This window comes from Parus major, chromosome 4, assembly GCF_001522545.3.
Source record: "Parus major isolate Abel chromosome 4, Parus_major1.1, whole genome shotgun sequence".
Classification (NCBI taxonomy): Eukaryota; Metazoa; Chordata; class Aves; order Passeriformes; family Paridae; genus Parus; species Parus major.
The window spans coordinates 41,586,718-41,603,010 of record NC_031771.1 but is presented as its reverse complement, the minus strand read 5'-3'; the positions used below and the strand labels follow the sequence as shown (position 1 = coordinate 41,603,010).

The 16,293-nt window shown below is 40.8% G+C and overlaps 1 protein-coding gene across 2 annotated transcripts; it reads left to right on the top strand.

The window, feature by feature from the left end:
* Nucleotides 1–32: 32 nt before the first annotated feature.
* On the top strand, nucleotides 33–10,267 carry PAICS (phosphoribosylaminoimidazole carboxylase and phosphoribosylaminoimidazolesuccinocarboxamide synthase). Of its 2 annotated transcripts, none has more exons than XM_015624939.2 (9): nucleotides 33–144; nucleotides 791–988; nucleotides 3,822–4,000; nucleotides 4,665–4,844; nucleotides 4,925–5,038; nucleotides 6,846–6,929; nucleotides 7,028–7,208; nucleotides 8,219–8,377; nucleotides 9,036–10,267. In XM_015624939.2, the coding sequence occupies exons 1-9, from the start codon at nucleotides 126–128 to the stop codon at nucleotides 9,200–9,202; spliced, it is 1,281 nt and encodes a 426-aa protein (XP_015480425.1). In that variant the 5' UTR covers nucleotides 33–125; the 3' UTR covers nucleotides 9,203–10,267. The 2 variants fall into 2 exon arrangements, with proteins under 2 accessions (XP_015480425.1, XP_033369230.1); XM_033513339.1 differs by lacking the exon at nucleotides 33–144 and adding an exon at nucleotides 624–697.
* The last annotated feature ends 6,026 nt before the right edge of the window (nucleotides 10,268–16,293 follow it).

Sequence of the window (16,293 nt, the reverse complement as noted above, 5' to 3'; positions counted from 1 at the left end):
CTGCCCGCTGCCCGGGCTGCCCGCCCCTTCCGCCGGCCCCTTCTTACCCCGGCGGCCGAGCCCCGCGGCGTGCGCTCAGGCTCTCTCCTGTGCCCTAGGTGTCCGCGCCCGCTCCCGCCGCAGCCATGGCCCCCGCAGCATCAGGTAACCGGGCGGCTGTCGGGGGTGGGTCGGTCGGAGGTGCTGCTCTCGGGGATCCTGTGCCCGATCAGCGGGTTGGGGTGTAGGTGCTTGGGAACCAACTTTCTCCCGGCGTACTTTTAATGTTTTGGGGTTTTTATCTATATTTTTTTCCCAGTGGGTACTTGCTCGTGAGCGAGGGTGGGCACGGCTGTAGGAGAGGTGGCGGGAGCAGCTCTAGGCGCAGGATGCTGAGGGCGGCAGCCGCCCCGCGCCGCCCGTGCCGCGGAGCTCGGAAGGGAAAAAAAAAATAAATAAAGCGTCGGGGCTCTTGGCCACCCCGCTCAGGCGGCAGCTCCCGGCTGTCCGCGGCCGTGGGGGCGGCTGGGGCACTGCCGGAGCTGCCCGGCTGCGGCTGGCGCGGCCCCCCGGAGCTCCGGGCGGAAGCTTTGAGCGGGACTTTTGGCCTCGCTGCTGGGGGAACGTGGCCAAATCGTCCCGTGGGTCGGGGCTCAGGGAGCTCCTCCTGCTCTGGGACCGCAGCGCGGGCTCCTGCTGGATCCCCATAGACTTGAAGGTGGTGGCTCTGCGTGCGGAAGTAAACAAGTTTTTGCGATGCAAAAATGACTTTTTTTTTGGTTTGTTTTGTTTCGTGTTTTTCTTCCTCTAGACCTGAAACTTGGCAAAAAAGTTAATGAAGGTAAAACGAAAGAAGTGTACGAGCTGCCAGATATCCCGGGATGTGTTCTCATGCAGTCAAAAGACCAAATAACGGCGGGAAATGCAGCCAGGAAGGACCGAATGGAAGGGAAGGCTGCCATTTCCAACACAACGACAAGCTGTGTGTTTCAGCTGCTTCAGGAAGCTGGTAAGTATTTTAAAGGTAGAGTGTATTTGCTTGTATGTTACAGACATTATTACAAAACAGTATTTTTTATAAGAAAGTTTATAAGAGCCTTGAGGCTCTTGGGGATTCTTTAGTCTATTTTCTGTTAGCTTTTAATTATGCTTTTCTCTCTGATACTTTGGAGCTGTGTGTGTGACTTGTTCATTTGGAGCACGAGAGTGTTTTCACTAATCTAGTGTTGCAGGTAACTGCAGTAGTTTCTCCTGCTTTTTTGGACACGCCCCTAATCCTCTCCTCTCTGCTTTTGTTAGTTCTTCCATCCCCTACATCTCCTTACCTGTAACTCTGGGCTGGACGCATCTGCCTTGCTTTACTACATCTGCATGCATAGAATGCATTAGCATGCTATGTCTAGGCAATGTGAAATCTGTGTATATAAGAAGAAACATAAAATTAGTGTCTTTTCCCTCCTCAGTTGTGTGTTATAGTAGCATAAGCTTCCTGTAAGCTTTGCACATAACACTTGCAAAGACCACATTGCAAAATACATTTATCGGTCTGTATTGAATGTATCAGGAGCATAATCTTTACTTTTAAAGATTCAAAGTATTTCTGATGCTAGCAGTGAGTTTTCACAGAGCACGTACTCTGTGAATGTAAGTTTTGCACCACACTTCCAAAAATGAAGCCAGTAGCTTTGCTTTGAGAAAGCATTTTGAAGTGTCTTTCACTGACTAGTTTGCAAGTTGCAAAGAGGAATTCGTGCTGTTGGTGAGTCTGCTAACAGTACTAGAATACAGGCACTAGTCAGCTTAACTAAGGTTGCTTATAGCTGTGTGCTCCATACGCTTCGAAACATTTGCAAAGACTGCTTCAGGCAGCAGCTGAGTTGCTCTAGAATTTGTATTATCTGTTAGAAGGTGTGGTGATAGCTCTCAAACAAACTGTGAAGTCCTAGCATGCTTCATATGGGGAAGAGAAAGATGGGTTCTCTAGAGTTTTATCTTTGTCTCAGCCAGTATTTTAAGAACTACTTACACAGAAATATATACCAAGTAATTCAGTGTAATCCTGAGTCACTGGCTTTTTTGGGAAGCCTGTTGTACATAAAGTGCTAAGAAGCCTCCTAGGTATTTGATGATATTTGCAATTTATTAAAACTTCTAATTTTTATTTAGGAGCAATTAGTGAGATGTTTTGCCTAATTCTTGAATGGCATTAGTTAAGACAACAATCAAAATAATTCATATCCTACAGATGTGCATGCACTTGAAGAAGCCATTCCGTTGCTCTCTCAAAAATCCATGAGTGGCTTGTACTCATAACTTCCACAGGTGCCATGGAAAAATGTGCAAAGTAAACTGCAGCTGCATTTTAAAGCAACAAAAGAACTTTCAGGCTTCTTCTTCAGTTTCCATATTTGAGTGGTGTAAATGCAGATAGTGGGAATGCCTTATTGTAGAGGGTGTTTGTTTGCCTTGCGCAACTCTTCTTTACCTACTCTTTCAGAGGTGATGATTTACGAAGTTCTGTTAAAGTTTCTCTCCCTTTTATAATAGAGCTAATGTCAGCCTAGCAAAAACACACATCTGATGAAAAGTGTAGTAGTGAACCAAACAGGGGCCTAAATGTGCATTTGATTATTTAAATCATTTTGCCTTTGAAGGAAAGGCACCAAACTTTGAAGAGTCAGCGTTCATATTTTAAGACTTTTTGTTTCTTCCTTTATGGTTCTGGAAGTGGAACGGAATAGAACTGCTTGATTTGACTGAGTGCAGTTCCTTTGCCTTCTGTATCTGGCAGAAGCCAATTGGGCTTGGCAGTTGTCTTGCTCTGGTCAGGTGTGCAAAGCAAAACAGCACAGAGTCCCCAAGCCAGGTGCAAAGGAGAGCTGCTTTACTGCAAAAACAGACCTTTTAAAGCAGTCAGGCCTTTATCAGCTGCATAGTTTTAAATCATAACAAACATAATTCAACCAACCACAATGTGAATGCGTGATGGTTTTGTGACTTGTTTTTCTACCTCTAATTCAGTCACTTTCCCATAGCCCTTTTCTACTTAGCCAAAGTAACAGGCTTAAGCCATGATTTTACAAGGTCTTCCTTTTGTAAGGTTTAACCTACATGAAACAGTCAGGGAGAAAGTGAAGACTTCCCTCAAGAGTGAACTTTAAAAAAGAGCCATTTTGCACTTAGAGTGCTGATCTGCATGTTGGCTGTCCCTGTTTAATATGGGGTCTATCGTCTCACAATTATGTAAGAAGGTTGACTTGTTGCAGCAGTTTTGAGTGTACATGCTTCTGAATCTGTCCTTTTCCGAATTAATCATCAAGATCTAGTGTCCTAAATAACTTAGTTTGTGATGAAAGGGAGGACAAAGCCGTTTTCTCTGCCCCATCTGCTTTTATTAAGCAAAGCTTAATTTACAGTAGTAAAGACTGCTGTGCTCTGTTACTCCTTTGAAAGGCTCCAGTTACTGTTCAGTCTATAATAAATCTTTTATCAGAGAACATGGTTGGGTACTTGGTTGCTGCTAGTATTTTTTTTAGACAAACAAAAACATTGTGAAGGATAGATTTCATTTTTTAAGGCTCTGTGAGCAAAATTATTTTCAAGAATAGAGTTCTTTGTTACAACAGAGTGTTATATGATAAAATTGGCAAAAATAATTACTTCAGGAAGATACTTGTCTTTTGCAAGGCTGGAGTGGGCTTGCCCTGCAGAGATTCAGTGTGTCCCTTAAGTCCAGGGAAGAGCAAGATTCAGACGTACTTAAAATTAGAGATGTTTGTGACTACTGTTTTAACTGTGGAGTGTGCCTACTAATAGAACTAAGCTGCCATCTTTTTATTTAGGAATCAAAACAGCTTTTGTCAGGAAACAGAGTGACACAGCGTTCATAGCAGCTCACTGTGAAATGATCCCAATTGAATGGGTGTGCAGAAGAATTGCTACTGGCTCTTTCCTCAAGAGAAACCCTGGTGTCAAAGAAGGATATAAGTTTTACCCACCCAAAATTGAGATGTTTTACAAGGTAGGTTTCCTGTCCTATGATGTTAATCAAACTTAAGCAGAGCTAGGATTCTGTATTATCTCCTTTAATATGAAGACAGATAAAGCAAGTAGTGTTAGTGGCTGACCAGTCCTCTCACTCTCAGTAGTTTTACCAGTCTCATGTTTTTTTGCATTCTTGTCCAATAGCTATTTTGTCCAATGTACATACAGTAGTGGCTTACAGTGCAATCAAAGAGTAACAAGCCAAACTGTATTTAAAATTAGAAAAATGTAGGTATCAGGGCTTTTTAGGTATAAGCTTAATGCATCAGTTGAAACAGGTATGTTGATATATTTGAAGAAATTAAAATAAACAGTACTTGCATGGTGAGGCTAAGTAGCTAGCTAGTCATTTAGGATTCTGAACTCCTTTGGGAATGCATGCTGAAAGATGTATCTGGTGAACTGTAATCTAAAGTGTTTGTGGTGTACCCTGTTGCTCTTAAAGATGGTCAGGTGTTACAGCAAGTGTTTTCAAAGTTACAGTAATTTTTTTAATGCTAATCATAAAATACTAGTTTGAAGCCTGTATTTGTTACTTGGAGGAAAAAAAAAATCCAACACAAAACCTTGTATCTTTTAATGGTTTTTCTCTTACAGAAAGCTTAAATTACACCATGTATTTGTTCTGGTTTTCTTAAAAGGATGATGCTAATAATGATCCACAGTGGTCTGAAGAGCAAATAATTGAAGCAAAATTCAGTTTTGCTGGACTTACTATTGGCCAGACTGAAGTGGATATTATGTCTCGTTCTACTCAAGCCATTTTTGAGATTCTGGAAAAAGCATGGCAGCCCCAAAACTGCACTCTTGTAGACCTGAAGGTATAAGAATTTAATTTCTCATTATCCTGGAAAAATATTGCTGTATAATTACTAAAATAGGATTCTTACTGTCTTTTTAGATTGAATTTGGTGTTAATGTGCTGACAAAAGAAATTGTTCTTGCCGATGTTATTGACAATGATTCATGGAGGCTGTGGCCAGCAGGAGACAGAAGCCAGCAGAAGGACAAACAGGTGCTGCTTTAATCTTTACCTTCTAAGTAAGCAGGGGAGAAGAATGAAGAAAGTCAGGCCTACAGTTTTAACATCTGGTTTCAGAGTGGCTTTTTCTAGATGGTCTTTCCTTGTTGCAGAGTAGTTTGTATGGTACCTTACCTCGTGTCCAAGCCTGTTCTCATTAAATAGTTTTTCTGGTTTGTGGTAGAAAAAAATCCCCTGTATATATTCAGCTGGAATACCCAATAGCACTATTGACTGGAGCTATTGTGATGAAGTGTGGGATTTACAGGAATGATGAGGATTTCTGACTTGTGCAGATAATAATAAAATAGTTGGATAACAGATTGGTGAGAAGAACAGAAACTTTGGTACCCAGGTCTGCCTTCAAGTTTCTCAGTTTATTCAGAGGGCTATCCTCTACTAGTAAAGATCTGGTGATACTTAGGAGGGAACTGCTGTGAGAATGCTTTTCTTATTTATTTTGGTTAACCATAAATTCAATAGTGTTGCCTCCAAACGTGTTACTAATAGGCTCTGCCCACATATGAGGCCTGCAAACAAGTTTGAAACAGAACTTGACCTATGTTTAAACTCAGAGCATTTATACTTCCCAAGTATCATCATTACCAGATGACTAGTTATGAAGGAACAGGTTTGGGAATACTGCTGCCAGGAGTTTGTTATGGTTGTTGAGATTAGTGAGAGAGATCCTGTGAAAGTGTTGTAAGCCACAGGGGAAGATTTCAAAGTTTATGTGGGAGGAAGGGTATTAATTTTAAATTGGGAATCAAAACTGCTCTGCTCTTTACTTGACCTGAATAATGTAGTAGCATGTTTGAGTGAATTGCTTTGACAGTCCCCTAAAATAAGGTACATGATAACATCATGTAGAACCTAGATTGGTACAGTGCTACTGCAGGCAATTGTGTCATTACAAATCCAGTTTTAAAGAAGTTGTATGTTTTGCCTTAAATTGTCACTGTGGAAAGCTTCTAAAACTGAATACCCTTGTGGCTGAAAGTCTTTAGTGTTGTAAATGGCCATAAATTGCTGAGTAGAATGTTGTTTATGCCTAGAATTGCTAAAAACTGTAAATATTTCATTTGAGGTATAATAATAATTCTTATCAATTATGGTAGCAAAATTAGTCTTTCGTGTATCCAAACCACATTAACTTCATTTTCTGGTTTTAGCTGGGGTAGGGTTATTTTTCCTGACAATGGCTAATATAAGGCTGTGTTTTGCATTTGTGCTGAACACAAGGTTGATAATAAAAAGATGTTTTTGTTATTGCTGAGCAGGACTTAACATAAACCCCTAAGGCCTTTTCTGCTTTCGGTACTGCAACACTGGCGAGGAAGTTAGGGGTGCCTGGGAGGTTGGGAGAAGACACATCTGGGACAGGTGACCCCAGCTTACCAAAGGGATATTCCAGACCTTGTGACATCATATAAATATGTATATATATATATAAAAAGTGTGGAGAAAGAAAGGGGTTGTGGGGAGACATTTGGAGTTGATGGTGTTTCATCTTTCCAAGTCATGGTTATGTGTGATGTGGCCCTGCTGTACTGGAGATGGCTGAACACCTGCCTGCCCATGGGAAGCAGTGCATGAATTCCTTGTTTCGTTTTGCTTGTGTGTGTAGTTATTGCTTTGCATATTAAACTGTCTTTATTGCAACCCATGAGTTTTCTCAGTTCTACCTTTCAAATTCTCTCCCTGATCTTTGGTGGGGGAGTGAGTGAGAAGCTGTGTGGGGCTTGGCTGCTGGCTGGGGTTAAGCCACAACACTTGAATGCTTTTATTTTCCTTTCTTCAGTCCTATCGGGACCTGAAAGAAGTGACTCCTGAAGCACTGCAAATGGTTAAGAGAAACTTCGAATGGGTTTCAGAAAGAGTTGAGGTACCTGTTTTTATGAACATCTAGACTTCGATAACTGTGTGCCTTGAATCCTGTTCACTGCTTTTATTTTCCTCCTCCCTCTCTACTCTTTTCTCTAGTTGCTTCTAAAAACAAAGAGCCAAGGTAGAGTTGTGGTGCTAATGGGATCTTCTTCTGACCTCAGTCACTGTGAAAAAATAAAAAAGGCATGTGCAACCTTTGGAATTCCTTGTGAATTAAGAGTGACCTCTGCTCACAAAGGGCCAGATGAAACACTGAGGATCAAAGCAGAATATGAAGGTAAATGCCAAGAAACACTGATTTGGGTTGACACAGCATCATGTTTCAGAATGATTTGGCAGCTTACAAGATGTATGTGGGATTTTTCCATTTTTTATTAAACAGAACACCAAGCTGTTAGAATTGTTTCACACTTGCTAGTAGCATGACTGCTCTAAGTAATTTTGGAGTCATGTATTTTTGGAGTAATGTATTGTCCTGCTGCCCTGCCACAACTTCCATTACTCAAAGTCTAAGCTCTGCTTTTATCCCAGTATCAGAACTACTTTGCCCAAGCCCTGATTATGTTAATAGATTTATTGTAGCATCTTGCTGGTGATGCCAGTGTTTCTGAAACAAGGAAGAACAACAGTTTCTCTAGCTGACTGAATATTCCTAAGGGTTATATTAGGCAGATGTTCCCACTATGTTTTTCTGTTTGATGAAAATATTCTTGCTTACTACTTTAGATGCCATGAAAAAATACCACGAGATAAAGATACTTGCTTTAAATTACTCTGTTTGCCAGGAAGACTTAACATCCCTTCAAAAGTGTTTATAGCCTAACAGGAGATACAGGAATTATTTATTTCTGTGGGAGTATACACATTCTATGCATACCATTCCACTTGGTGAAACTATAAATGTGGTAACCATAGTTAAAACACTCACTTTGAGGTGAACTGTTTCAGATTTAAGGAGAGGAACATTTACAGATGCCAGAGGTTTAATGGCTATATTTTCTACAAAGCTAAGCAGCACCTCTTCCTCTGATACTGAGACTTCCCCTCAGAGGCAGAGTAAGAAATTCTAATTTCAGTTGTGGTAAACAGTAGCTGGGATTTAAGGATATAAGATTCTTAAAAGATATTTCTGTAAAGGAGGAAGTTGGACACAAAATGTTAGTGCCATGGAATGGAATTGAAAAGATAACTGCAAACATAATTGTGAACTGGGACAAAGTTCCCACAAAAGCAAGTGGTAGAGAACAAGGTGGATTGCTTATCTCTGAATGTTCTCCTCCCCACCAGGAGATGGAATCCCAACAGTGTTTGTTGCAGTAGCTGGCAGGAGCAATGGTTTGGGGCCTGTAATGTCTGGTAACACTGCATACCCAGTTGTCAACTGCCCTCCACTCTCAGCTGACTGGGGTACTCAGGATGTGTGGTCCTCTCTCAGACTACCCAGTGGTAAGATGATCTTCAACTTACACTCTTGTTCTGATCTAACTCTAATTATTTAATTTTTGTTGTTGTTCTACTGCACACACATGGGGCAAAGCCTTGGAAAAGCAGCTGGATCGGTACCAAGCAAAGTCTGTGGAAATATGTCACATAGAGGCTTTTTGACTTCTTAATGGCAAAACCCCAATAGACAAAGATTATATAGGATTAAATAATTTAAAAAAGGAAACCTTGGCTTATCCTTGCTAAACATTTCATTTTGAAATAGAAAATAATATTAACGGGAATTTAGATAATTGAATTTTGATGCATTTCCCTTATGATCAAAGATCAAATAGTATCTTTCTCAATGATCAGCATAGGTAAATCTCAACTCTTAATTACTAAATTCAGTGCATTTTTACCTGTATGATTTTTAACTTTGTTAGTAATTTGAGTGGAGGCCCAGGAGTCTGTTACCTCTGTATAAGTGAGTCTTTTGGTGTAAAGTATCACAAAACACTTGTATTAAAAGTAATGGAACACATGACACTTCACTGGCTTTAAAACTGGATCATGTGTCTTCTGGAGGCTGAAATGAGCCTTGTCTTAAATTGTTCTTCAGAGAAAATGTTTTGTTTGACTATAAACTATGCTTTAGTAAATGGCATTTTCTTCTCTGCAGGTCTTAGCTGTCCTACTACTCTGTCACCTGAAGGAGCTGCCCAATTTGCTGCCCAGATATTTGGGTTAAACAATCATTTAGTGTGGGCCAAACTGCGATCAAACATGCTAAACACCTGGATCTCCTTGAAGCAGGCTGACAAAAAACTTAGGGAGTGCTCCTTGTAAGTCACACTAACAAGTAATTATTATTAGTTACACAATGATAATGGTGTGTGCACATTCATTCATATTAGGATTTACCTTTGAATGAGCTCAAAAGTCCTGCATCTTTTCTTGCAGAAGAAAGCATTGTTAGAGCAGAATAGGAAGTCTGTTGTGTTGTCATCCTTCCCTTGTGTATTTTTTTAATATAACAACTAAGTAGAGATGGGGAAGTAGTATTTTAGGTGTCTCTTTCTGTTGCTCCAGAATGGTGCTGTTCTGCTTTTTAGTCTATACTGTTAACTACAGACTATGTCAAGAGAATGATTTGGTGCAATCTAAATAGAATTCAAGTAGTCTTTTGCATTTCCGTACCAGTAACATTCTTCCATAGTATTAATGTATGTCTTGAACCTTACTAACTGAACTGGACTGCTGACTAAAGCCAGTGTTGATGCTGTTCTGCTTGCAATGATGGTATGCTTTCTTTAGCAATAAAATGAAAACATATACTGTATTAATAGGAAAAGAGTGTGGAAAAACGTTTTAAGAGCCTGAGATAAATACATGCCTTATTTAAAAAATGTATATACATACATGTATCTTTTTAAAAAAATATGTGTGTGTATATTTACCCCATTGATATATTTTGGAATGATGTGGTGAAGTTGACACCAATTTGCTTGTTCATAACAAGCTATAAATACAAATGGCTTGAGTGACCTGTAACTTGGCTTGTTGCCTGTTTGCTCTAACTCTTGCCTAGCCCAGGCTTTGTCCTTTTAAATACTAGGCAGATCTGCCTTCAGTAGTTCTGTAGGGCCTATGATGCTATTGGACTGTCTTCATACACTTAAATGACTGTAGCTATTCTGTGTCTGTATTTCCTCACTCTGTTTCTGTGGAAATTTTACGGAACTGAACAGGGGAACAAGTACTAAAGCAACAAACTTCTGGGGGGAAATCTAAGCATGACTTTGTCTTTGCACACACCAGTCTTCTGAGTAGGTAACATTCTAACAAATATGCAATTACTCAAAGTATGTAACACCTATGCTTTTACAATTATAAATAAACTATTGAATGCTACTATCTGCTTTATGTACATTTATTAAGTACACTCAAAAGTTGCTATCAGCTGTGGTAACTTCAGGACCTCAAATTAGGTAATAATCTTGTAAGAAGCTTATGCACTAAAACCTGCATGGAACACTGTTAGGTGACAGCCTCCTGAAGGATACTGTGCTACTTGATTGTCTCAGGAGTGTTGTTTTGTTCCTGAACTACTCCTCTGTGGTAGGTGAGGCTTGCCCTGCAGTATGAGTAACTGGACTGAATGTTGCTGCTGGCCTTCACAGGCACTGACCACATCTTATGTCTATCTGTATAGAAGAGCTCCAAGCAGTGTTCTCCTGGATGCAAGGGTTTAAAATTGGTCAAAGCTTACCCTAAAGTAAAAGAACTGTAACTCTTTTCTTAAGCATTAGGGCAGTTGCTCTTCTAATGAATCTCTAAATGAAATATCAATAATAGTGAGGATTAGTGAAGAAAAGAGGGTGAAATTCCTTTGTGGCAGGATCTGGGTGAGGACATTTAGTCTATCATTAGCAAATTTGCAGATAATGTCAAGTTGGGCTGGCATGTTGATCTGCTGAAGGGGAGGAGGGCTCTGCAGAGGGATCTGGAGAGGCTGGATTAATGGGCTAGGGCTAGTAGTATGAGGTTCAGCAGGACCAAGTGCTGGGTCCTACACTTTGGCCACACTAACCCCAGGCAGCACTACAGGCTGTGGGCAAAGGGGCTCAGAAGAGGACCTGGGGGTGCTGGTCAACATTAGCTGGACATGAGCTGGGAGTGTGCCCAGGTGGCCAAGAAGGCCAATGGCATCCTGCCCTGTATCAGCAATAGTGTAACCACTAAGACTGGGGCAGTGATGATCCTCCTGCACTGATACAGCTGCAGCTTGAGTGCTGTGTCCAGTTCTGGGCCCTCACTTTAAAAAGGACATGGAGATACTGACACATGTCCAGTGAAGGGCAACAAGGCTCATGAAGGATGTAGAAAACATGTCCTGTGGGGAACAGCTGGGTTTGTTTACCCTGGAGAAAGCTCAGGAGGGACCTCACTGCCCTCTACAACTCCCTGAAAGGAGGCTGTAATGGGGAGGGGTTTGGTCTCTCCTGCTGGGCCTGCAGTGAGAGGACAAGAGGAGATGGCCTAAAGCTCAGACAGGGGAGATCCAGATTAGATATCAGAATTTCTTTTCACTGTTAGTGTTGTCAGGCATTGGAATAGGTTGCCTGGGTTGGTGGAGTCACCACTCCTGGAGGTGGTCAAAAGGTGTCTGGATCTGGTTCTGGGTGATAAGGTTTAATCGTTTAGGGATTGCAGTGATAGTGCTGGGTGGATGGTTGGACTGGTTGGATGTGCTGGATCTTAAGGGTCTCTTCCAGACTAGATGATTCTATGACTATACTATATTTGTGCAAGCACTGACTTTGAAAGAAAGATCCTCAGGACTGTGGGATTTTTTTAGCAAGAAAACTATTTACCAAGTTAGTACTTGCCTGCATACTTGCAGAGGCACATCTGAAAGCATGCTGACATCTCTCCTGACAAGACACCGATGTTAACTTCGACTAGCAGAATTAATGGGTGAAGAGTCTATGCTCTTTTGTTGGCTTGGGTGGTTGAATAGTCTTATCTTGTAATCAGACAAGTACCAGTGACAAAAACTGTGAAGGAGATTGCTTTTCTTCCTCCTGGTGGCAGCAGTCTGCTCACTCAGCTGCATAACAATACACAACCTGAGGGTGAAAAGTTACACAACAAGTGAAGGTATTTCCTATTCCACCCTACCCAGCACTACACTGGGTGTTGGCTCTGATGGATAATCAACCTGGCAAGCTTACTAGCCACCTGACCACCCTAGCACCATGCTGGTATACACAGCTACAGGCAGCCACTGGTGTCCCTTCAGCCCTTAGTGCTGTGCTGTCTCTAGTCTTCCCCTATCCAATAACAATTAGTAACAGATGATGATTTGAGTGTTAATACCTGAAATACTCTGTTTGGTCTCTAGATACTTTACTCAAATTACTTTCACCCCAATTATGCTAACTTCATTTGTAAAATTGTGCCAATTTATGTGAGGCATGAGCATGCTAAGTGCTTTAGTTGCCATAGAGATGGTCATTCTTCAGCTTTTGGATGGCGTGGGTTGTTTGGGGGGTTTTTGTGCAGTCTGTATTGAACTCTCTAGTTGCAAATCCATGCTTGAGCAGTTGCCTTGCAAAGAAGCACCAGGACAGAGCAGCTGACATTAACAGTGTGCTGCTGTGATCAGCAGGCAAAACCTGCAAAGTCTGTCATATCTGCAAGGGTTTTCTGTAGCTGCCCTAAAGATCAGCTCTTTAGTTTAGCTGAAACTTCCTCACAAAGCTTTTTTGCTGTGAAATGAAAATACTTTCCCCCTTGATTCGGCATTCCAACTATTACATTGATGCAATAAACCGAAAATTTATCCAGTGAGAAATTGCTCTTGTAGCACTTGTGCTTTTTCAGTCCAATTTTTAAAAACAATCCTAACAAATTAATGAATAAAGAAGTGCTTTTATCATTACATAAACTATTACACAGAGCAGTTAGTGAAGTTTATTTGTAGTTGGTAAATTGAGTTGGAATACCTGTAATTATAGTCTTTTAAGCACCTGCTGTGGAACATAGGTCCCTGAATTAGATCATGTCCTAGTTAGCAGTTACCTGCTTAAAAGTAAATGTTCTTTAAAGGTATCAGCAAAGAACTGTTTGGACTTAGCAGAGGGAAGTGCTGAGGGCAGAACTTCTTTTATGTCCTGCAATGCTTCAGGTGAGTGGTGTTCAGCCTTGCTAACATAATTTCATTTCCACAAAAAAGCTACACCTAAGAAACCCTCATTTTGTAAAAATGAGGAAAAATCAGTTATGGCTCCTACAGGTTTGTTCTCCATCCACAGCTCAAAGGTTAATGCATCTGTCCAGGACACTGAAGGTATGTTCTTAGTATCTGCTGCTTGTGGGGAGCTGTAAAAGTGAATTGAAGGCCTAGGAGAGAATGTACTTCAGACTTCTTGGGGATAGCATTAAGACATCCCTATTTTAAAGTAATTCATACCTAAAAAAAAAAAATCATGATTGTTCCCCCACTGGAGTGGCCATTTGGACCTTTTCTTACAGCCTAAGTGATTTCTTTAGCACTGCAACTTAATTGTGAAATAGTGGTGGAAATTCTGAGCCAGGTTTTAAAATCAGATTGCACAGTATTTGGATTGTGTGGCAGTTGGCATAGCCTGTGCATTTTCAGAAGACACTTCCTGTTCAAAACTTCCAAAAGCTTACATGTGAGAACAATGGCTTTATGGGCTCAGGCAAAAATGAAGTGTAAATGCTGTTGGAACACTCAACGCTTGTTTCAAACTATTTACTAGAGGACAAAGTTACAGAAGTTTCATCAAGGGTTAATTTAAAAAGAAAAAAACAAAAACAATCACCAGGAAACTCCAATACAAACCTGGAATTTCCTGCAGAGCTGAAGTGTCTCTAGAATTGTATTGCAGTCCCAGATCCCTCTTCCACTTGTGATCTAAATGTGTGCATTCAAACCTCCTCACTGTTGCTGTGCAATGGCTACCTGGGTGAGAGGGACCTAAAGCCACTTAAGCATCTCCTCTTGCACTTTTGCATAAGCATTTTAGATCGTAACAGGGCAAACTAGCCTTTTACTAATCAGCCTTATCAGGATACACGAAGTTAGTGTTGCAGTGGGGACTTCAAAGCACATCTATCCACACAAAACCTGACATGCACTCTACATGTTACAACAGCCACCCTGGTTATAAGCAATTTGATTCCCTTGCTACTGGAGGAAAGGACAAAACATAACCTTTCCCTCAGTTCTTAGAAGAGTGTTTTAACCACGGCAGGCATGCAGAGATCTGTGGGAAGGGAAGATCTTGATCCCCCCTTTTCCCCCACACTGTCTCAGTTTGTTTCCTTAAGTAACTGCAAGCGAGCTTGCCTCTAGAGCTTTGGGTTTCTGCCTTGGGAGTCTCATAGCAGGCCTCAGACAGTTCCTGTTATCTTTCTTCTGTATGACTATGAAATGTCAGTTCAGCTACAGTGGGAAGCTTTCCATAGGACAAGATTTACTTCCTGAAGGGTATTCCCTGAGTGCAATGGTGATCTTAGACAGACTTCTTGTTCCCTGTGGGAGGCAAAATTCAAAACTTCTTTAGGAAGGAGTGAAGATGCATTTGCAGAGAAGTTGGTAAAGGAATGAACTGTAACAGCTTTTCTCTCTCTCTCTCCCCTCCTGATGACAGATGTCATCACCAGTAGGAGGATATCTTCACAGAAAAATTGTAACAAAAACAAGCAGCCAGAAGCTCAAGGGATGCTTGTGAATATCAAGCATTAAATTCAAGTCTTTTCCAATAACAGAGCTTTTCACAGACAAGAATGGGCTGTCGTTCACTTGGTGCTTCCCAGACCCCAGGATTTCATCCAGCAGGCAGCTGGAGCATCTGGTGAATGGGTCTGATGTGCTGGCAGGGGAAAGAGGATGGGATGTGGCCCCCACAAGCAACCCTCAGTCAGAACCAAGTGAGGTCTGATGTAAGAGGGGAAAAAAGAATGAAGAAAACAAAAACAAAGAAGCATTGCCCCTCCCCTATAGCACTGTCAGGGAGAAGCCCACTTTGCCAAGCCCTTCCTATAGCTCTTTATGCTGATAAAAACATTTTGAGCTAACAGACCAGAAAGCTCTTAAGCACAAGGAACCAACACTCACTCAAATATATAACAGAATTAAGATGCCAAGCTCCAGAGAATTTGTATGGATTGCAAAGTGACTGTATTTCTCTGAATTTGGCACAGCCTCTGGTTTCCCATTACATCATTTCCCTTTTCTAACACTAAACATCTACAAAATGGCCAGTTTCATAGCTAGAACAGGTTTGTATTCAGTATGCTTTAAAAGGTATTTCCAATGTAAGTCATCCTTCCAACTTATTTACCAAACAAAACCAAGAAACGACATTAGGTAAAAGGCTGGAGGTAAATATTAATCAGAAATTAAGATTTTCAATGAGATCTCTGGCCATAATTTAACAAAACTGGGAAGAAGTCCTTGCCAAAACACACATCACTTCCAGGCAAATATTTCTGAGTATGGTGACTCCTCCCCATCACACTGAAGTTTATGAGCTCTCTCTTATTAATATATGCGCAATCCGATTCACTGTATAGCTATTTATGGATCACCAATCTCTTGAGACACATCTAATTTTGTTCTCATGCTTACACAAAGAACCATTCTACATCAACTTGTCAATTTTATGACTGAACAAAGAAGGCACAATCTCATAAATAAAGTGCTCCAGTAATAATTTAGGGTAGCTCTTGTTGGCTGGTCCAGGAGTGCTGCCCAGAAAAGGAGACTCCCTTAAATCAGACAGAAAATGAGAGGTTGACTCTTTTGTTGACTGTTGCTCATCATCAGATGTAAAACTAATCATTGTACCTTACCTAGACAAGAAGTGAGCTTTCCCCTTTTCCCTTTTGCTCTAGATAACTTGCATTCCATTCAGGCTTAATTACATTGATTTTGAACCTTACTGTAACAATATAAGATAATCAAACTTAGTCCTTAGCCAGCTGCTGTTTTATTGTTTGATAGCTAAAGGACCCGTGCTGTGATGAGGAACAGGAGGGGATGAAAATTTAAAGAATAACTGTAAGAAAGTACTCCCCAAATTCAAAATACAATGTACAAAGTACAGCATGGTACTCTCTCCAACCTATTTACTGAAAGGGCTTTGCAAATGTTCGGTTGAGTTTGTTGTTCTGCCCCACTGTAACTCCACAAAATGACACATTCTGGTACACAAAGTATTCACTTGAAGTTCCAATCTGAGAAACCTCTTAAAAATCTTTCCAATCTCAATTTTCTATCATTCCCAAGAGTACCTATAATAATCACGTCTGTAGAATGGTTACTGAAGAGTGGTACTTATAATTAGCCTTAATGCAGCATTTGTTAAACACAGTGAATTTGCTTTTTATATTGTTGTTATTTT

What these genes read in the sequence shown, in the direction of transcription:
- PAICS (XM_015624939.2), top strand. An exon ending in GCACTCTTGTAGACCTGAAG is followed by an intron (nt 4,845 to 4,924) that starts GTATAAGAATTT and finishes CTGTCTTTTTAG; the next exon opens with ATTGAATTTGGTGTTAATGT. An exon ending in GATCAAAGCAGAATATGAAG is followed by an intron (nt 7,209 to 8,218) that starts GTAAATGCCAAG and finishes CCTCCCCACCAG; the next exon opens with GAGATGGAATCCCAACAGTG.